This window comes from Nasonia vitripennis, assembly GCF_009193385.2.
Source record: "Nasonia vitripennis strain AsymCx chromosome 1 unlocalized genomic scaffold, Nvit_psr_1.1 chr1_random0002, whole genome shotgun sequence".
Lineage (NCBI taxonomy): Eukaryota > Metazoa > Arthropoda > Insecta > Hymenoptera > Pteromalidae > Nasonia > Nasonia vitripennis.
In genome coordinates, this window is record NW_022279588.1 from 611770 (window position 1) to 625839 (window position 14070).

Below are 14070 nucleotides of genomic sequence, written 5' to 3' on the forward strand. Positions count from 1 at the left end.
GGACAAAATAAGTTTGAATTTGATAAGTAACATTTCACTTTTACGTCATGTTAATGGTTATAGATTTAGATCAGAACAGCAATTATTAAAGACATAATTATTTGCTCCTTTTTTATTTAGCCTCGTCGTACCGGAAACTTCTTAAAGTAAATCCAAAGTTTATTTATCCGATCATCAGACAGTGTATACGTAAATAACGACATTCCGAACTTCGACTGGACACTGCGGCCGCTGTGCTTCGAGGTTACATTTTACGCCGTGGTGCCACCATGTAGGTTTTTCTTTTAACTTAAAGTCGACACTCGTCGACATGTAGCATATTTCGTATTTTCGTAGTGTGCCAAAAACCGTTGAAAGCCAGTCTTAACCTATATATTGTGCTTTATGTATTGCATTTGCATATTCAAAGCAAGTTTGACATTTATGACTAAGAAAATCAAATGATTTGGAGAAAATAACGTGTAGTATTATTATCAGTTTTTGTACATAGTAAGCGTATATCGTAAATCGTCACTATTTCTGGAGTTTGTTCAGGCAAGCTGAGCATTGACATATTAGTATACCTATAGCTTTCATTAAGTTTTGTAAAGGGAGGTTAGTATACGTATGGATACTTTTTCTCTTTATTTGAACTTTAAATATAGTTTTGTACTGTTACATTAATATTTTTGCAGTATTTATAATAACTGTTTACTTAGTATACCGGAATTATGTTTTCTTTTTCAGAAATAATGTCCAAACGTGGTCCTTACAAAAATTATTTGGACCGATACAGTACAAATGTTACTATTCCACGCACAACGAAGCTTACACAGAATTATAAAGAGACACAACGTAAGAAGAATTCCAAACTTAAGAAGAATTTAAAACAACATGATGAATATCAAAGCACAATGCAAGATATAAGTTGTCAATTCAAAAATGTATTATAATGTATCTCAGCATGCTGGTGGCTAAATTCAAAATTTAGAAAGATTTTTTAAGCATTTTATGTATCCAGAGTAAGTGTACAAATTTCAGATACGTAGCCCTACATAGTTGTTACTTTATATCAAGCTTTTATATAGCATATGTTTCCGCAGCACTCATTTTTAAAACTGGTACGTTGTTGGAACTTAAAAATTGCTATACAATCCCTTCCAGTGCATCAAGCCTGTGTAGTTGGATGACCTTTCACAGAGTAGAAAATGTACGTTGCTCTAAAAATACGGTTTCGACGTAAGTGCATCAGAGCTAAGTGTACCTTCTGATTTCAGAAAATTAAAGAAACTATACGGATATGATGCAATATATTATGAGGGCTATTATACCAATTTTGAAGTCGAAACAATGTACCAGTTTTAAATTATTCAATTTTGAAACAAAAATTTGCAAATAATAGAATATATTAAAACTAGTGGATTATTTGAAATAAACAAATTTTTCTTTTTCATAATGACTAAACATCATTTTGATATTCTGCATTTGCTTTGTTTTATTTTCTTTCATCATCATTTTTTTTAGCAAAGTTCTAGTTCTTCAGTTGCTGATACTGCATTCCGGATTGATGAAGATTTGAATGAATCAATAATATACAACAATGAATTGAATCCGTAAGTCGAATATTATTTGCAATGAATTAAAAATGAACATATTTGAAAAAATCTTATATATCCATGGTAGAATTGAAAATTGGCAACCTAACCCTACACTTACATAAATATGATGAACAGACCGAGAATACACTGATATATGCTATTCTGACAGACCTGTGTCAAATATTACAAAGACGAGGTGTTATCTGTAGGTCAAATATAGCCAGCGATGAGCTCTGGAAGTGATTTTCAAAGATATTTGCACATGAGCATGAGATCTGGACAGAGACGATAGCTAAACTCTCTAGGTATAATAGTTTTTAAATGAGAGTCAAAACAATTTATATGAAAAAAGCATTCAAATACGAGTGATAACAAAAAATTTGTATTAGCTCTCATTTAAAAACTGTTATACCTAAAGAGCTGAAATTTGGCATATAAATTTTTTTCAATTTGTTAAAAGAAGAAATCAAGTTATTTTTATCTTAGGTGATATATCTTTGATTTTCATCTCAAGACCTATATGAGAATTTTGCCGCAAAAGCCATAGGAGTCAATCTGAAAGTGCGAACCAGGACAGTTAAACAAACTGTTATATTCGCAGCCTGTTTCTGCTCAATTTCACAAGTATCTATGAAAAAATCAGATGTGTAACTTAAATATAGTGCGTATAACACTATAATATCAAGTAGTTTAGCTATCGTCTCTGTCCAGATCTCATGCTCATGTGCAAATATCTTTGAAAATCTGTTGTCACTGCCCAGTTACTAGTCTACTAAGCAGTTTCACTGCTCTATTTTCTACCAGGGATGTATGTGGAACCAGTAATTTATAGATGAATTGTGAATGAAATTAACTATAGCTTTTTTGCAGGTTAACTTTACTACGGAAAAAAGAGAACATTTGCTAAGAAGAACTGTTTGTAAATGTACAACAGTCAATGTAGCTGAAATTTTACTTTTGTGTATGCAACTCGTAACCAAACATTCGTTGACATGGATAGCCTTAATTGACATTTTTAAGGTACTTAATTGTATTTTTGATATAAATAGTTTACCTACAACCAAGTACATGATAAACTATCTAATGAATGTTAATAGAAACTGTCTTTATTATCACATCATTTGTCACGAATGTAATGCTTATTTAGGAAAGAAATTAGATTTCAAAGATACTGTGACGTGCACATGTGGCTGTCAATTAAGCTCTTCTAAAGTGGGAACATTCTTTATTGAAAGCGACGTGAGAGATTAATTAAAGAACCTTTTTTCAGATCAAATTGTCACTAATAGTTCACAAGAACGATTTAATCGAAAAAAGAAAAATGCCGATGGACTTGAAGATATATATGATGGACAAATTTATAGGGAATATGCTGAAAAAAGTAATTGATTAGGAAATCCAAACAACTTGTCTTATACGTTTAATACTGATGGCTGTCAAGCTGAAGATCACTCTAAAGTTACAATATGGCCTGTATATTTAATGCTGCACGAACTACCGGATCATATGCGTAAGAAGAATATGCTGCTAGCAGGTCTATGGGTAGCTAAAGAAGAACCTGACATGAATATATTTCTTGAGTCACTTGTTACTCAAGCGAATGAGTTATCTGATAAAGGATTTCAGTGGATTCACAATGGCATAAAAATAACAAGCAAATTATTCCCACTAGGATGTTGTGTTGATTCCGTCGCAAGATGCTCAGTGGTAAACATGAACAAATTTAACGGCTACAACGGTTGTACTTATTGCGAGCATCCAGCACAATTAGTCAATAATATTTGTAAGTATCCTATGCAAAACGACGTACCAGCTAACCGATCAGATGAATCAATCAAAAGACAAATGTTTGAAACTTATCAACAGAATTCAGGTGATATACAAGGAGTTTGGGGGCCATCCTCTCTTATGAATATGAAGCATTTTGATTTAGCAAGAGGAATGATTTTAGACTTCATGCATTCATGCTTATTGGGAGTTACGGAGTTGTATACAAGAATTTTGTTAGAAAATGCACAAAAAGAATATTACATCGGTTCTCCAGCTAGAATCGATATTATTAATAATCGATTAATGTCAATGAGACCACCAACGTGCATTGCGAAAACACCAAGAAGCATTAAAGAACGAAACATGTGGAAGACATCAGATTGGATGAATTGGCTGTTGTTTTACTGCATGATATGTTTTAAAGGAATTTTAAAACCCAAATACTACAATCATTTAGCTTTGTTTGTAGCAGCTATAAATATTTTTTTAGAGGATTCTACAACACCAACAATGCTAGAAGAAGGAAGAATTTTATTAATAAAATTTATATTTTATTTCGAAGAATTATACGGTGCACAGTATATGTATTATAATGTTCACCTACTGTTACATCTGTCTAAAAATGTTAAGAATTGGGGCCCATGATGGGCAGACAGTATTTTTCCTTTTGAAAACCAGAATATGTTATTACTTAGAATGAAAAAATGCAACTATCGAATTGCAGAACAAATAGTAAACAAGCTTCTGTTATATCAACAACTTCCTTTGCTACAAAATGAAAATTGTATATCTTTGAAGATTAAAGAATACTGTAATAATTTTAGTAAGCAGAGAGTCAACAATTGTAGTAAAATTAAAGGCTGCACTTTAATAGGTTCGGGTAAGGTATGTGTATGTACATTTAGTGTAAGAGAAAAAAAATGCTTTCTTAATTTTGCTGTCATAAAAAAAATTACTGAATGTAAAAAATATTCTCGAATAATTTATAATGATTGCAGATACACATGTTCATATTCAAGAAATAAAAAAAATAATGACTCTGCTATTATAACTACAAATGCAGAATATGGAGTCATTCATAAAATATATAAAATAAAATACGATAAGGAAGATTTTGTTATTATTTATATGTACAAAATAGATGTAAGTCACGAGTCAATAGTTTTCACTAATGATGATAATGTTAAACATATAAAGGTTTGCAACGAGCAAACTAGTACAACATTAAAAGTTATCTTGCATGACATGATTTCAAAGCCATGTTTGCTTACACGCTAAAAGAAAAAGTATCATATAAGTGACATCGCTAAAGAAGTAATGGGTAAAAGTTTAAATTAAATTGTATATTTGATACTACCTGTAAATAATAAAATTCTTATTTTTATACATACAATCTATTATATTGTTTTATCTTCACACTCCTTTTTAAATTAATGATCCCACAATCTGGCAAACAATTTTAGGAATAAAAAAATACGAAACTGTATACAAATGTACAAAAGTGTATACAAACGTGTCAAAGTGTACACAAGTATACGTATATACGAATAAAAAAATTTTGATTTTTAAAAGTGTACAGAAATGTATACAAATATTCAAAAGTGTATACATGTACGTGTATAGATGTACACAAGTATACGTATATACGAATAAACCAAATTTGATTTTTTAACAAAGTCTACACAAGTGTACAGAAGTGTACAGAAGTGTATATAACTGTTCGAACATTTCAAATATATCCATAAATATTTTTGTACCAAAGTATACAAAAGTGTACAAAAGTGTACAAAAGTGTCGAGCTAGATAGAAAATGTCTGCATCTTGAGGATTTTTAAAATGTACTAAATAATTCGCATTCAACGATATATGTCGTTGTCCTTTATGAAATAAAATTTGATTTAAATAAATGACCGACAAAGATTTGTGATTTCAACCACGCACAAAAAGATCCTCGACTACTTTATTGCTTAATTCGAGCATAAGATCGTCTATGATGATTAATTTTGTATGTGTATTATCGTGCGAATAATCTTTAGGGTCGGGTAGACCTTCGTGATACTCAATCTTTCCGTATGCTGGTTTAAAGCCATGTCTTGCCATTCTGCATAGTAGACGATTATCCGATAAAAACACGTGTCGAACAAATGATCGAGATGTTTCAAAAATCAACTAACAAAAAAAGTTTTGCCACACGACGTAGGTCTGCTTGCGATCATTGTAAATGGACGAACAAGTCGCGTATTCATGATGATATTGTACAACTTATACATTTTATTTCACAATTAGTCAATATTTATTGTTATAAATCAAAATACGTTGTACATATTCTCAAAGTTATTTTACTACTGGCAAGCGTTTCATACGCTTGCTACGCTCGAGTGCTAACTGCGCCGTTTAAAAAAGAACCATTTAAGTCACACGTATCGTAATGTACTATTACAAATATTAAAAATTTTTTTTGGTTTCATATTGTACATAATTTTTAACGTATTTTTATACTTTTTATCATTTTATATATGATGAAATTTTCTATGTACAGTTTTTTACAAGATTTTTACAAAATTTATACATGATTTCGAAAACATATTTTTACCAATTTTTTCACGAATAAAAGATAATTGGAATGCTATAATTTCTTCAAACACAATCTCAAAGTAGAGCTCGCTGAATTTGTTTGGTAGATTATGTTTTATATTGTGATATATAAATTCGCGTGTTTCATCGTCGATTACATATTTTAAAAATTCTTTTTCGTTGCACACGATATTTTTCTTTCCTTTTCCGTAGCAAAGCGTTATGAATATTATCACGAATATAATCGTCAATTAGAGCGATACACATGTTAATATTACCAGTATGATCACGAAGTCGCTCAACATGCGTGTTAATACAGCCGGTGATAAATTGTAGACCTTTGAATGTGATTTGCTGCATAACTATAGATGGTAACTGAATTTTCATTTTCTTCACGGTTGAGCATTTTCCTCGTCAGTTGCTACTGCTTCTGTAAAAGTATTGTCCGATGGTGTACTGCCCGGCTGCTTAATGTAGGTGTTGACATCGGCAAATGACTGTAGATGTTGCTCCAGCAAAAAAGATTTTGATCCATACGATGTAGTGAACAGCATGTCGTGATTAAGCAGGTTTAACGTACGCTGACCGTTATATTTCTGATAATACTCATAATCATCAGTAAAGTAAGCATTGATCAGGTCAAAATGACCTTATAACTGATTCCACGTTTCGGGGTTTATAACTAACTCCCGCTGATTTGCTCTTGAACCACCGGCGTTTATAAACTTCAACACTAACTCGTATTTTAATGTTTCACCATTACTATTTTGACTTTTACGTGTTTGATTGAAGCCGATTATAACTCTTTTAGTATTTGAAGAATTTAAGGCGTAACACGCTGCTAGAATACTATTTGGCAGCTTCAAAACTGCATTGACTCTTCGACACCGCTGCGATGCTTCACGTTCTACTTGTGCTTGAGACATTGTAGACAATGTTAGACTTGATTATAACGATATGTATAGTCGTCGTACTAACGCACCGATTTACGCTCAAAAACGTTCTATGGGTCCTGGCAATCGTGCACAAGCTTTTAAATAGTTAGCTCCGCCCTATTAGACACATACACATACGTAAAAACCCTTTCTTTTAAAAATGTTTATATATACGTATTTTAAGAACACACACACACTTTTGAAATGTGAGACTGCGCATTTTCTGGTTACCCCCTCTACATATTTTTTTCAAGCGAATAATGCATTTTTTCTGTATATTTTCAGAAATAACCGTTGCGTATTCTTCTAAGAATCAGTCTACCCTTTAACTACTTTTTACGTAAATAACGAGTTTTTGTGTATACTTTTAGAAATAACCGTTACGTATTTTTACATCCCTCCACCTACATGGCCTGTCGATAAGCAGCATATGGTTTGTATAATAACCTGTAGAAGCGAGCGCGCCTAGAAAATAAGCTTCTCTAATCTCTTTTATGAGGTGCAATAAAACTAGAGTACGCATGCGTGCGGAAAATCCGGTAGGCGTCCTCAAAAATCCTTCAAATACCAGCAGCACCGAGGTCCGTAGCCTCATCAGAAAGATAATCGGTTATTATCTTTTGCAAAAAAAAAAAAATCCTGCAGATGCGGTCAAAAATTTTCCGGTGCTACCACCACCATCACTACCCCATTAGAAAAATCGCCTACCACTATCTGGAACAGCCCCGAAAAAGATAAATTTCCCGACCACCTTCGCGAACGCATCACTGTTCTCTCGAACTTTCAACCGCTAGTTTGTCAGTTACCCCAGTTTTAAAAAAATGTCGCGCCAATATACGGTACAGGAAACATGTGCTCTTCAAAAGTGCGTGAGGAAAGTTATTGAATTTCTGCGGAATAGACGTGCAGATGTGTTGTCTCCTGCCATGCTGACCCGTCTTCGTAGGCGGCAGCTATAGTTGACGAATATGGAGCATGAAGATCTTGAAGAGCTTAGCTTAAGAGCTAAGTACGTTGCTCCCTTTTTAACACATGGTAATATCCTTCCCTTGTACAGAAGCGGGTCTTTTAACTCGATGTACGCATTGTTTTTACTCACGACATTCATTGTACAACACGGCCTGAATCGTGGACATGAAAAGTTTTCACGTATAATGCGACACTACAACAATTGGGGTATGTACAAATTAAAAAGTCAAAATTAACAAAGTTTAAAAAGGGAATTTTTTTTAATTAATTTTTGTTTTTTCAGCTATGCGTTATTTGAACAATGAAGACAAGGAGATCCAGAAGCCGCAGGAGGCATCGGAGGATGCCGCTGAGAATAGTGCTGCAACTGGAAGTAGCGGCTAAGGATGCTACTGCTAGTGAAGTGAGTGCCGTCGAAGAAGAGAGTGTTGAGGACTTAATTGATGTAGAATTTAGTGACAGTGTAGTGCAAAGAATTAGTAGTAGTAGTAGTGAACCGATGCCTGGACCTTCCGGTTTGAATCAGGCAGCGACGACGTCATCACCCGTACCGAGTGAACTTGCATTATCACCTGAAGATAGTGGTTGGATCGGTAGACTCATCGTAAACCCCCGTGTTGTGCGACGGTTGGACATTGCATACAGTGATACGAGCTCTGACAATCCTCACCCTTTTACATCGAATTAAAGGATCATAACCGCTTCGACGAGGGTGTCGAGACTGACGAGGATGGCGAGGAGCGTGAAGACGACAACTATGATACGCTGTCTATTGACTCACAGGCATCGACACTAGTAAACCTTGGTGAAATAGGCCCGATGTACGAGCCTGATCATATGCCACCGATAAATGTGTTAAATATCCCACCAGAGCCCCTATTTAACATGCCGGATATATTTTATCATTAGCACAGCGATTTATTTTTATAATATGTTCTAATATAGAAATACGGTACATAGAAGAAGCGCGGCCAGACCCTCCCGTAGAAAATTATCATAGCTAGGGCACCTCGCGCTCGCGAACGTCGCGCAATAGATACTTCGTGAGAAAATCGTTTCGCACATCCGTATCGCGAATTTTTCTTCGCATATACACTCGCGGAAATGCGTGCAGAGCTCGAACGTCTGCACGAAACTTATCGTGTACAGTATCCGGAAGAATAATTTTTCGCGTTTTTTTTATCGTTAAAAAATAGTATATAGTTAAAATTAGTTTTTGCAATAATCTTGAGTATTTTAAATAATTTGGAACAAACTAGGATTTCCTTTCGATCAAGCCCGCGGAAATGCATTAGCATGGCTGCGCGAGTGTTATAACTCCGATGAAGAGGTGGTCTCCGTTGCCGCTGAGCTCTAGGATCGCCTCAACAGAGTCTCAAACATCATCCTGTATATCCTCCAAGTACCAGCCGAGGAGGACCTGCTGCAAAAGGTTTGTGGAGCTCTGAGCGGAATCAGTGGCCTTGACTTGACTCGCATCACAGCCAGGAGGTTCACCAGACCAACTCGCAAAGGATCTCCTCCACCGGTCATCACAGCCAGGAGGTTCACCAGACCAACTCGCAAAGGATCTCCTCCACCGGTCATCGTCAAGCTGTCTTCCAGAAGCGACGTAGGTCGTGTGCTGTGCAGCTTGCGTAGTCTCCCATATGGTGTTCAGATGGCAGCTGATCGCACGAAGACTCAGAGAGAGGCCTACAGAAGACTTTGACAAGAAGCCGATGCCTATAACAGGAGACATGCTGACAGGAAGCGTGTCAGATACGTAAATAGCTCACCAGTGATGTACAACAAAACGTAGACTCTATTAAGAAGCCTGATCGTCTGCTTAAACTGAAATCTAATCTTCACTTGTCCTTATATTCACCAGATTTCATCGTCTTCACCGAGACCTGGCTTACCCCAGATATCAGCTCCGCTGGTGCTTGGCATGGCTGGCTACGCAGTGCATCGCTGTGACAAAGAGGTGACTCCAACGGGTCTCTTAAGAGGAGAAGGTGTCCTCGTCGCTCTAAGTAACTACATTCCAGCCCACCTGGAGCCTATAAACTCTACTGCGGAACAAATTTTCATTCGAGTCACCTCACCTGTCATTAAAATCATCATTGGTGCATCTCTGTCGAGGACATGATGCTCACGCGTCCTGATCATCGGCTGTTCTTGTTGGGCGACTTCAACATTCCTCGTGTGTCCTGAGATGCCATCCCGCTAAGGTTCTCTCAGGTTGGCTACCTGTCACCAGATGAGAGGGAAGCAGCGGCCACTGTGTGCACCGCCATGTCATCATTTAACCTGACCCAGTACTACCCAGTCCACCTGGGCAAGGGTTACACCTTAGATTTGTGCTTCCCCCTCCCAGGATGCAGCCTCTTTGCTGGATGTCAACGACTCCATCGTCTCAGCTGATAATCATCATATTCCCGGGCTCTTTTCTCTCGACGCTAATTCCGGGTCTGCGGAGTTATCAGTTAGGAAGCGTAATTTTATCAAAGCTGATTATGTGTTAATTAATCAGGCCCTCGGAGGAATGAGCTGGCGCCCGTTGGTGTCAAGTAAGGACGTTGACTGCAGCCTTGCCAATTTTAATAGAATAATTACTGATGTTATCGATGAACACGTTCCTTACACCACCGATTGCGCCGTATCCTTTCCTCGATGGTATGACGGCGAGTTAATAAGATGTATTATGCAGAAAAAGGCTGTGCATTGTAAGTGGAAGGAATCTCGTTTGTTGAGCGATCAAATCGAATTTAAACAACTTAGGGCCCTCTGTATGAGGTTGTCTAGGAGTAAATATCGTTCGTATCTCGAGTCGGTTCAATGTAATTTAGGTAAAAGTCTGCGTGCTTTCTGGTCGTATGTTAAATCACTCAGACAGTACGAGGGTATCCCCAGCAGCGTGGTTCTCGACGACGTATCGTCCTCCTCTGATCGCGACAGGGCCAATTTGTTCGCCAAATTCTTTGGCTCTATTTATGATCCGACAGCACATCACTGTTATTACTCCAATTTCATGTCGCTATCAGAGGAGGACGATCGCCCGCAGGTCGTAATAGATCCAGACCTTGCCCGACGTATTGTAAGCGAGCTCAAGGACAATGCGAACGCAGGATCCGATGTCCTCTCTCCATACTTTCTAAAGCGCTGTTGGAACCAGCCGGAGGAGCCATTTTGCACATGTTCAACGCCTCATTGGCTCGTGGTCATTTTCCTAAACCATGGCGCTTTTCACTCGTCCTACCCATATTTAAGAAGGGCAACAGACACGACGTTCGAAATTACCGTCCAATCTTGATTATCGGAACGCTCTCAAAATTGTTTGAAGCGATAGTTACTAATATTCTTGGGGATTTTCTGCTTGTCAGCATAGTTGCAGAACAGCATGGTCAACATTAACTAATCTGCTTATTTTTAATGATTTTTTGTCAAACGCCTTGGAATATTCTAGTCAAGTAGACGTCACATCTACACTGACTTTTCCAAGGCCTTTGACACCGTGAGTTACGACCTTCTCTTGTCCAAATTGTCCTGTTCGGGCATTAATGGTAGTATGCTGTGCTGGCTCTCGGACCTATCCTTCTCTGTTCGCGTCGGAGGATCCTTGTCGAACCCCGTACATGCAAATTCTCGCGTACCCTAGGGTTCTCATCTGGGTCCCTTATTGTTCTGTATCTTTATTAACAACCTGGTCGCTGAACTCAATTATGTAAGAGTGCTTCTCTATGCGAACGATGTGAAGCTGTTCTCGGAGGTTCGCTCAGAGGCTGCGGCTCAGTGCATCCAACAAGAACTGAATGCGCTCGTGGGCTGGACGACACGCAACGGACTCCGCTTAAATCTTACAAAGTGCTTTATCATCTCTTTCAGTGGATGTCAGAGTCAGTTGCGGCACGACTACACCATGGGCTCAGCCTCGTTGCAGAGAACTTCGGTGATTTGAGATCTTGGGGTCTGGTTCGACTCCAGCCTCTCATTTGACACGCATATTGATTATCTTTGTTTAAAAACGTCCAGTTTAATTGGGTTCTTAAAGCGCACAACACATCAGTTTTCCAAAATCGAGTCTATATTTTATTTGTACAATTCCCTTGTTTTACCTCACTTTTTATACTGCTCACAAATTTGGGCTGCTCACAAGAGGTGTCAGATTGAGAGGCTGGAGTCGATCTAGCACAAATTTTTTCGCTACGCAGCATTTGAATTATTTCGTCCCATTCTCTTCTCCGATCACGATAATCGTGACTTAGAACTGGACTTGAATTTCCATCCCATCCGATCGGTTCTGCATTTTTACGACTGCACTCTAGCATTTAAGATTGCCCATAGGCTGTTTAACTGCGAGTCACTAAACAATGCCTTCGTACCTCGCCACGTGTCTTATGCGCTACGGAACCCCAGAGCTATTGAGGAGACCGACTCTCATCACAACTACCGCTATTACTTTTCGTTGAGCAGGATCAGGAGATGCTGGAATGCCCTCTCCGACAAGACTCGTTGCGTTCTGAATCTAGCAGGTTTCAAACATCGACTGGCCTCGTTCGTCTACTCCTTCGTTTAGCCCCTATAGTACCCATTCCTGGGTCTTTACACGATACAGTCTTGCTCACTTTCAGTTAAGCTGCAAGGCGGACAAACATTGGTTTTATTTGTTTTATGGGTGAATCCAGCGTCTCCTCATTCTGCCTAATACATTATTACACGTTCAATATCCGTAGAATAAAATTAACTAAATTATGTTCTTTTATTTTGTAATTATTATATAATTACTTTGTTTGTGAAGGGCTTTTAGCCCGTTTATTGGATTAATAAATAAATAAATAAATAAAAGTGTCCAATTATTTGTAATTAAAATTCAAATACTACAAAATGTATTTACGAAATATACATATTTAAAATATATATATACACAAACATATATATATATATATATATATATATATATATATATATATATATATATATATATATAGTAACGAGCGACGAGATATTATATTCTCGCGCGCTCGTTCGTCGCAAAAAGTTAGGTTAGACCGGCAGACGACGCTGTCCGACGGCTGTGCAGACGGAAGACCGAGGAAAGGGAGGTCAAAAGGGAACTCGAGCGCGTCGAATAATAGAATCGGCAGACTTTCGCTACCTGCGCGCGAGAAAAGAGCTCACCTCCAGAACCGCGAGAAGCCCACTAGTGGGACAGATCCGACCCGTGTCCGTTAGGGATCTGCAAGGGGAGCGCCGACAGGGGCCTAGAGGGACGCCTCCATCGTTCGAGGGGAAACGCTTTTTGATGCCCGAGATCGCATCGCCACGGTGAGAGGTGCGAGTCGAAACCGACTTCTCGCACCAGCGTAAGTCTCGCGTGTGTTTACCGTCGAAAAGCCCACGCGAATTGTCGCTGACCGTTGCTCGTGGCCACGGAGCTTCGGTCTGGTTCGCGCCAGTTATCGCGTCTATTTTGTGCCCGTATTATACGCTGTCGCTTTGAGCGACGCGTCTTTGTATTCATGGTTATAGTTGAGTTCAATATAGTTTATCATTCTGTTGTTTACATTCCCGTGTTCTTATTCATTCTGATCCCAGCTACCTAGTTCGAGGGTCACGGGAAACCCTGTAGCCAATGCAAGTCCGAACACGAAAGCGAGGTGAGCTTTACTCATCTCGCGTTTGTCAACGAGATTCTCGTTGCACTCTCGGTGACGCATCAGCTTTTGCGCCCGACGCATTAGAAAACCCTCTTATATATATATATATATAATATAGTTGTTTTGAGCCAAGGTGAGATGCAGCCACCCCTCGCATCCCCCCTCCTTCCCCCCTCGACCTTCCTTATTGCCCCCCCCCCCTAGTCATACTTCATTCGTCATAAACATTTTTAGTAATAATATTAATTATTATATTAAAATTTTATTGTTTTAGAATTAGATATTAATATAGAATCTCATAGTAATTTCAATGAGCAAAAATGTATTTTATCCGTGTATTTTCAATACTTTACTCTGTAACAAACGGTCGTCAATTCATATTGCGCGCGCTCGTTTTGTCGCGCGATGTTAGCTCGCGTGATACAATGCGCGTAAAGGTAGACGGGCTTGTGACCAGTAAACACACGTACGCGGAGACCAAACTAAAGTAACCCGGTAAACGTATCGTGTCGACGAGCATCATCCGAGCAATCAAATCCCATGGCTGGCACCTTCGATCTCAGCCTAACGTCCAGAAGTAGCTACTCAGGAGCCTTCCAAGGAGTG

At 38.1% G+C, this 14070-nt stretch overlaps 2 protein-coding genes across 13 annotated transcripts in view; both read left to right on the forward strand.

Moving 5' to 3' along the window:
* The window catches only part of Nos (nitric oxide synthase), a 1339001-nt gene that overhangs the window by 447283 nt on the left and 877648 nt on the right, over positions 1-14070 (forward strand).
* Positions 2469-4312, forward strand: LOC116416096. Its single transcript, XM_031922707.1, has 2 exons — positions 2469-2597; positions 2725-4312. Exon 2 carries the CDS (start codon positions 3060-3062, stop codon positions 3990-3992), a length of 933 nt encoding a protein of 310 aa, XP_031778567.1. The 5' UTR covers positions 2469-2597; positions 2725-3059; the 3' UTR covers positions 3993-4312.

Coding starts and splice junctions, on each gene's coding strand:
- LOC116416096 (XM_031922707.1), top strand. CDS start 3,060: ATGCTGCACGAACTACCGGATCATATGCGTAAGAAGAATATGCTGCTA.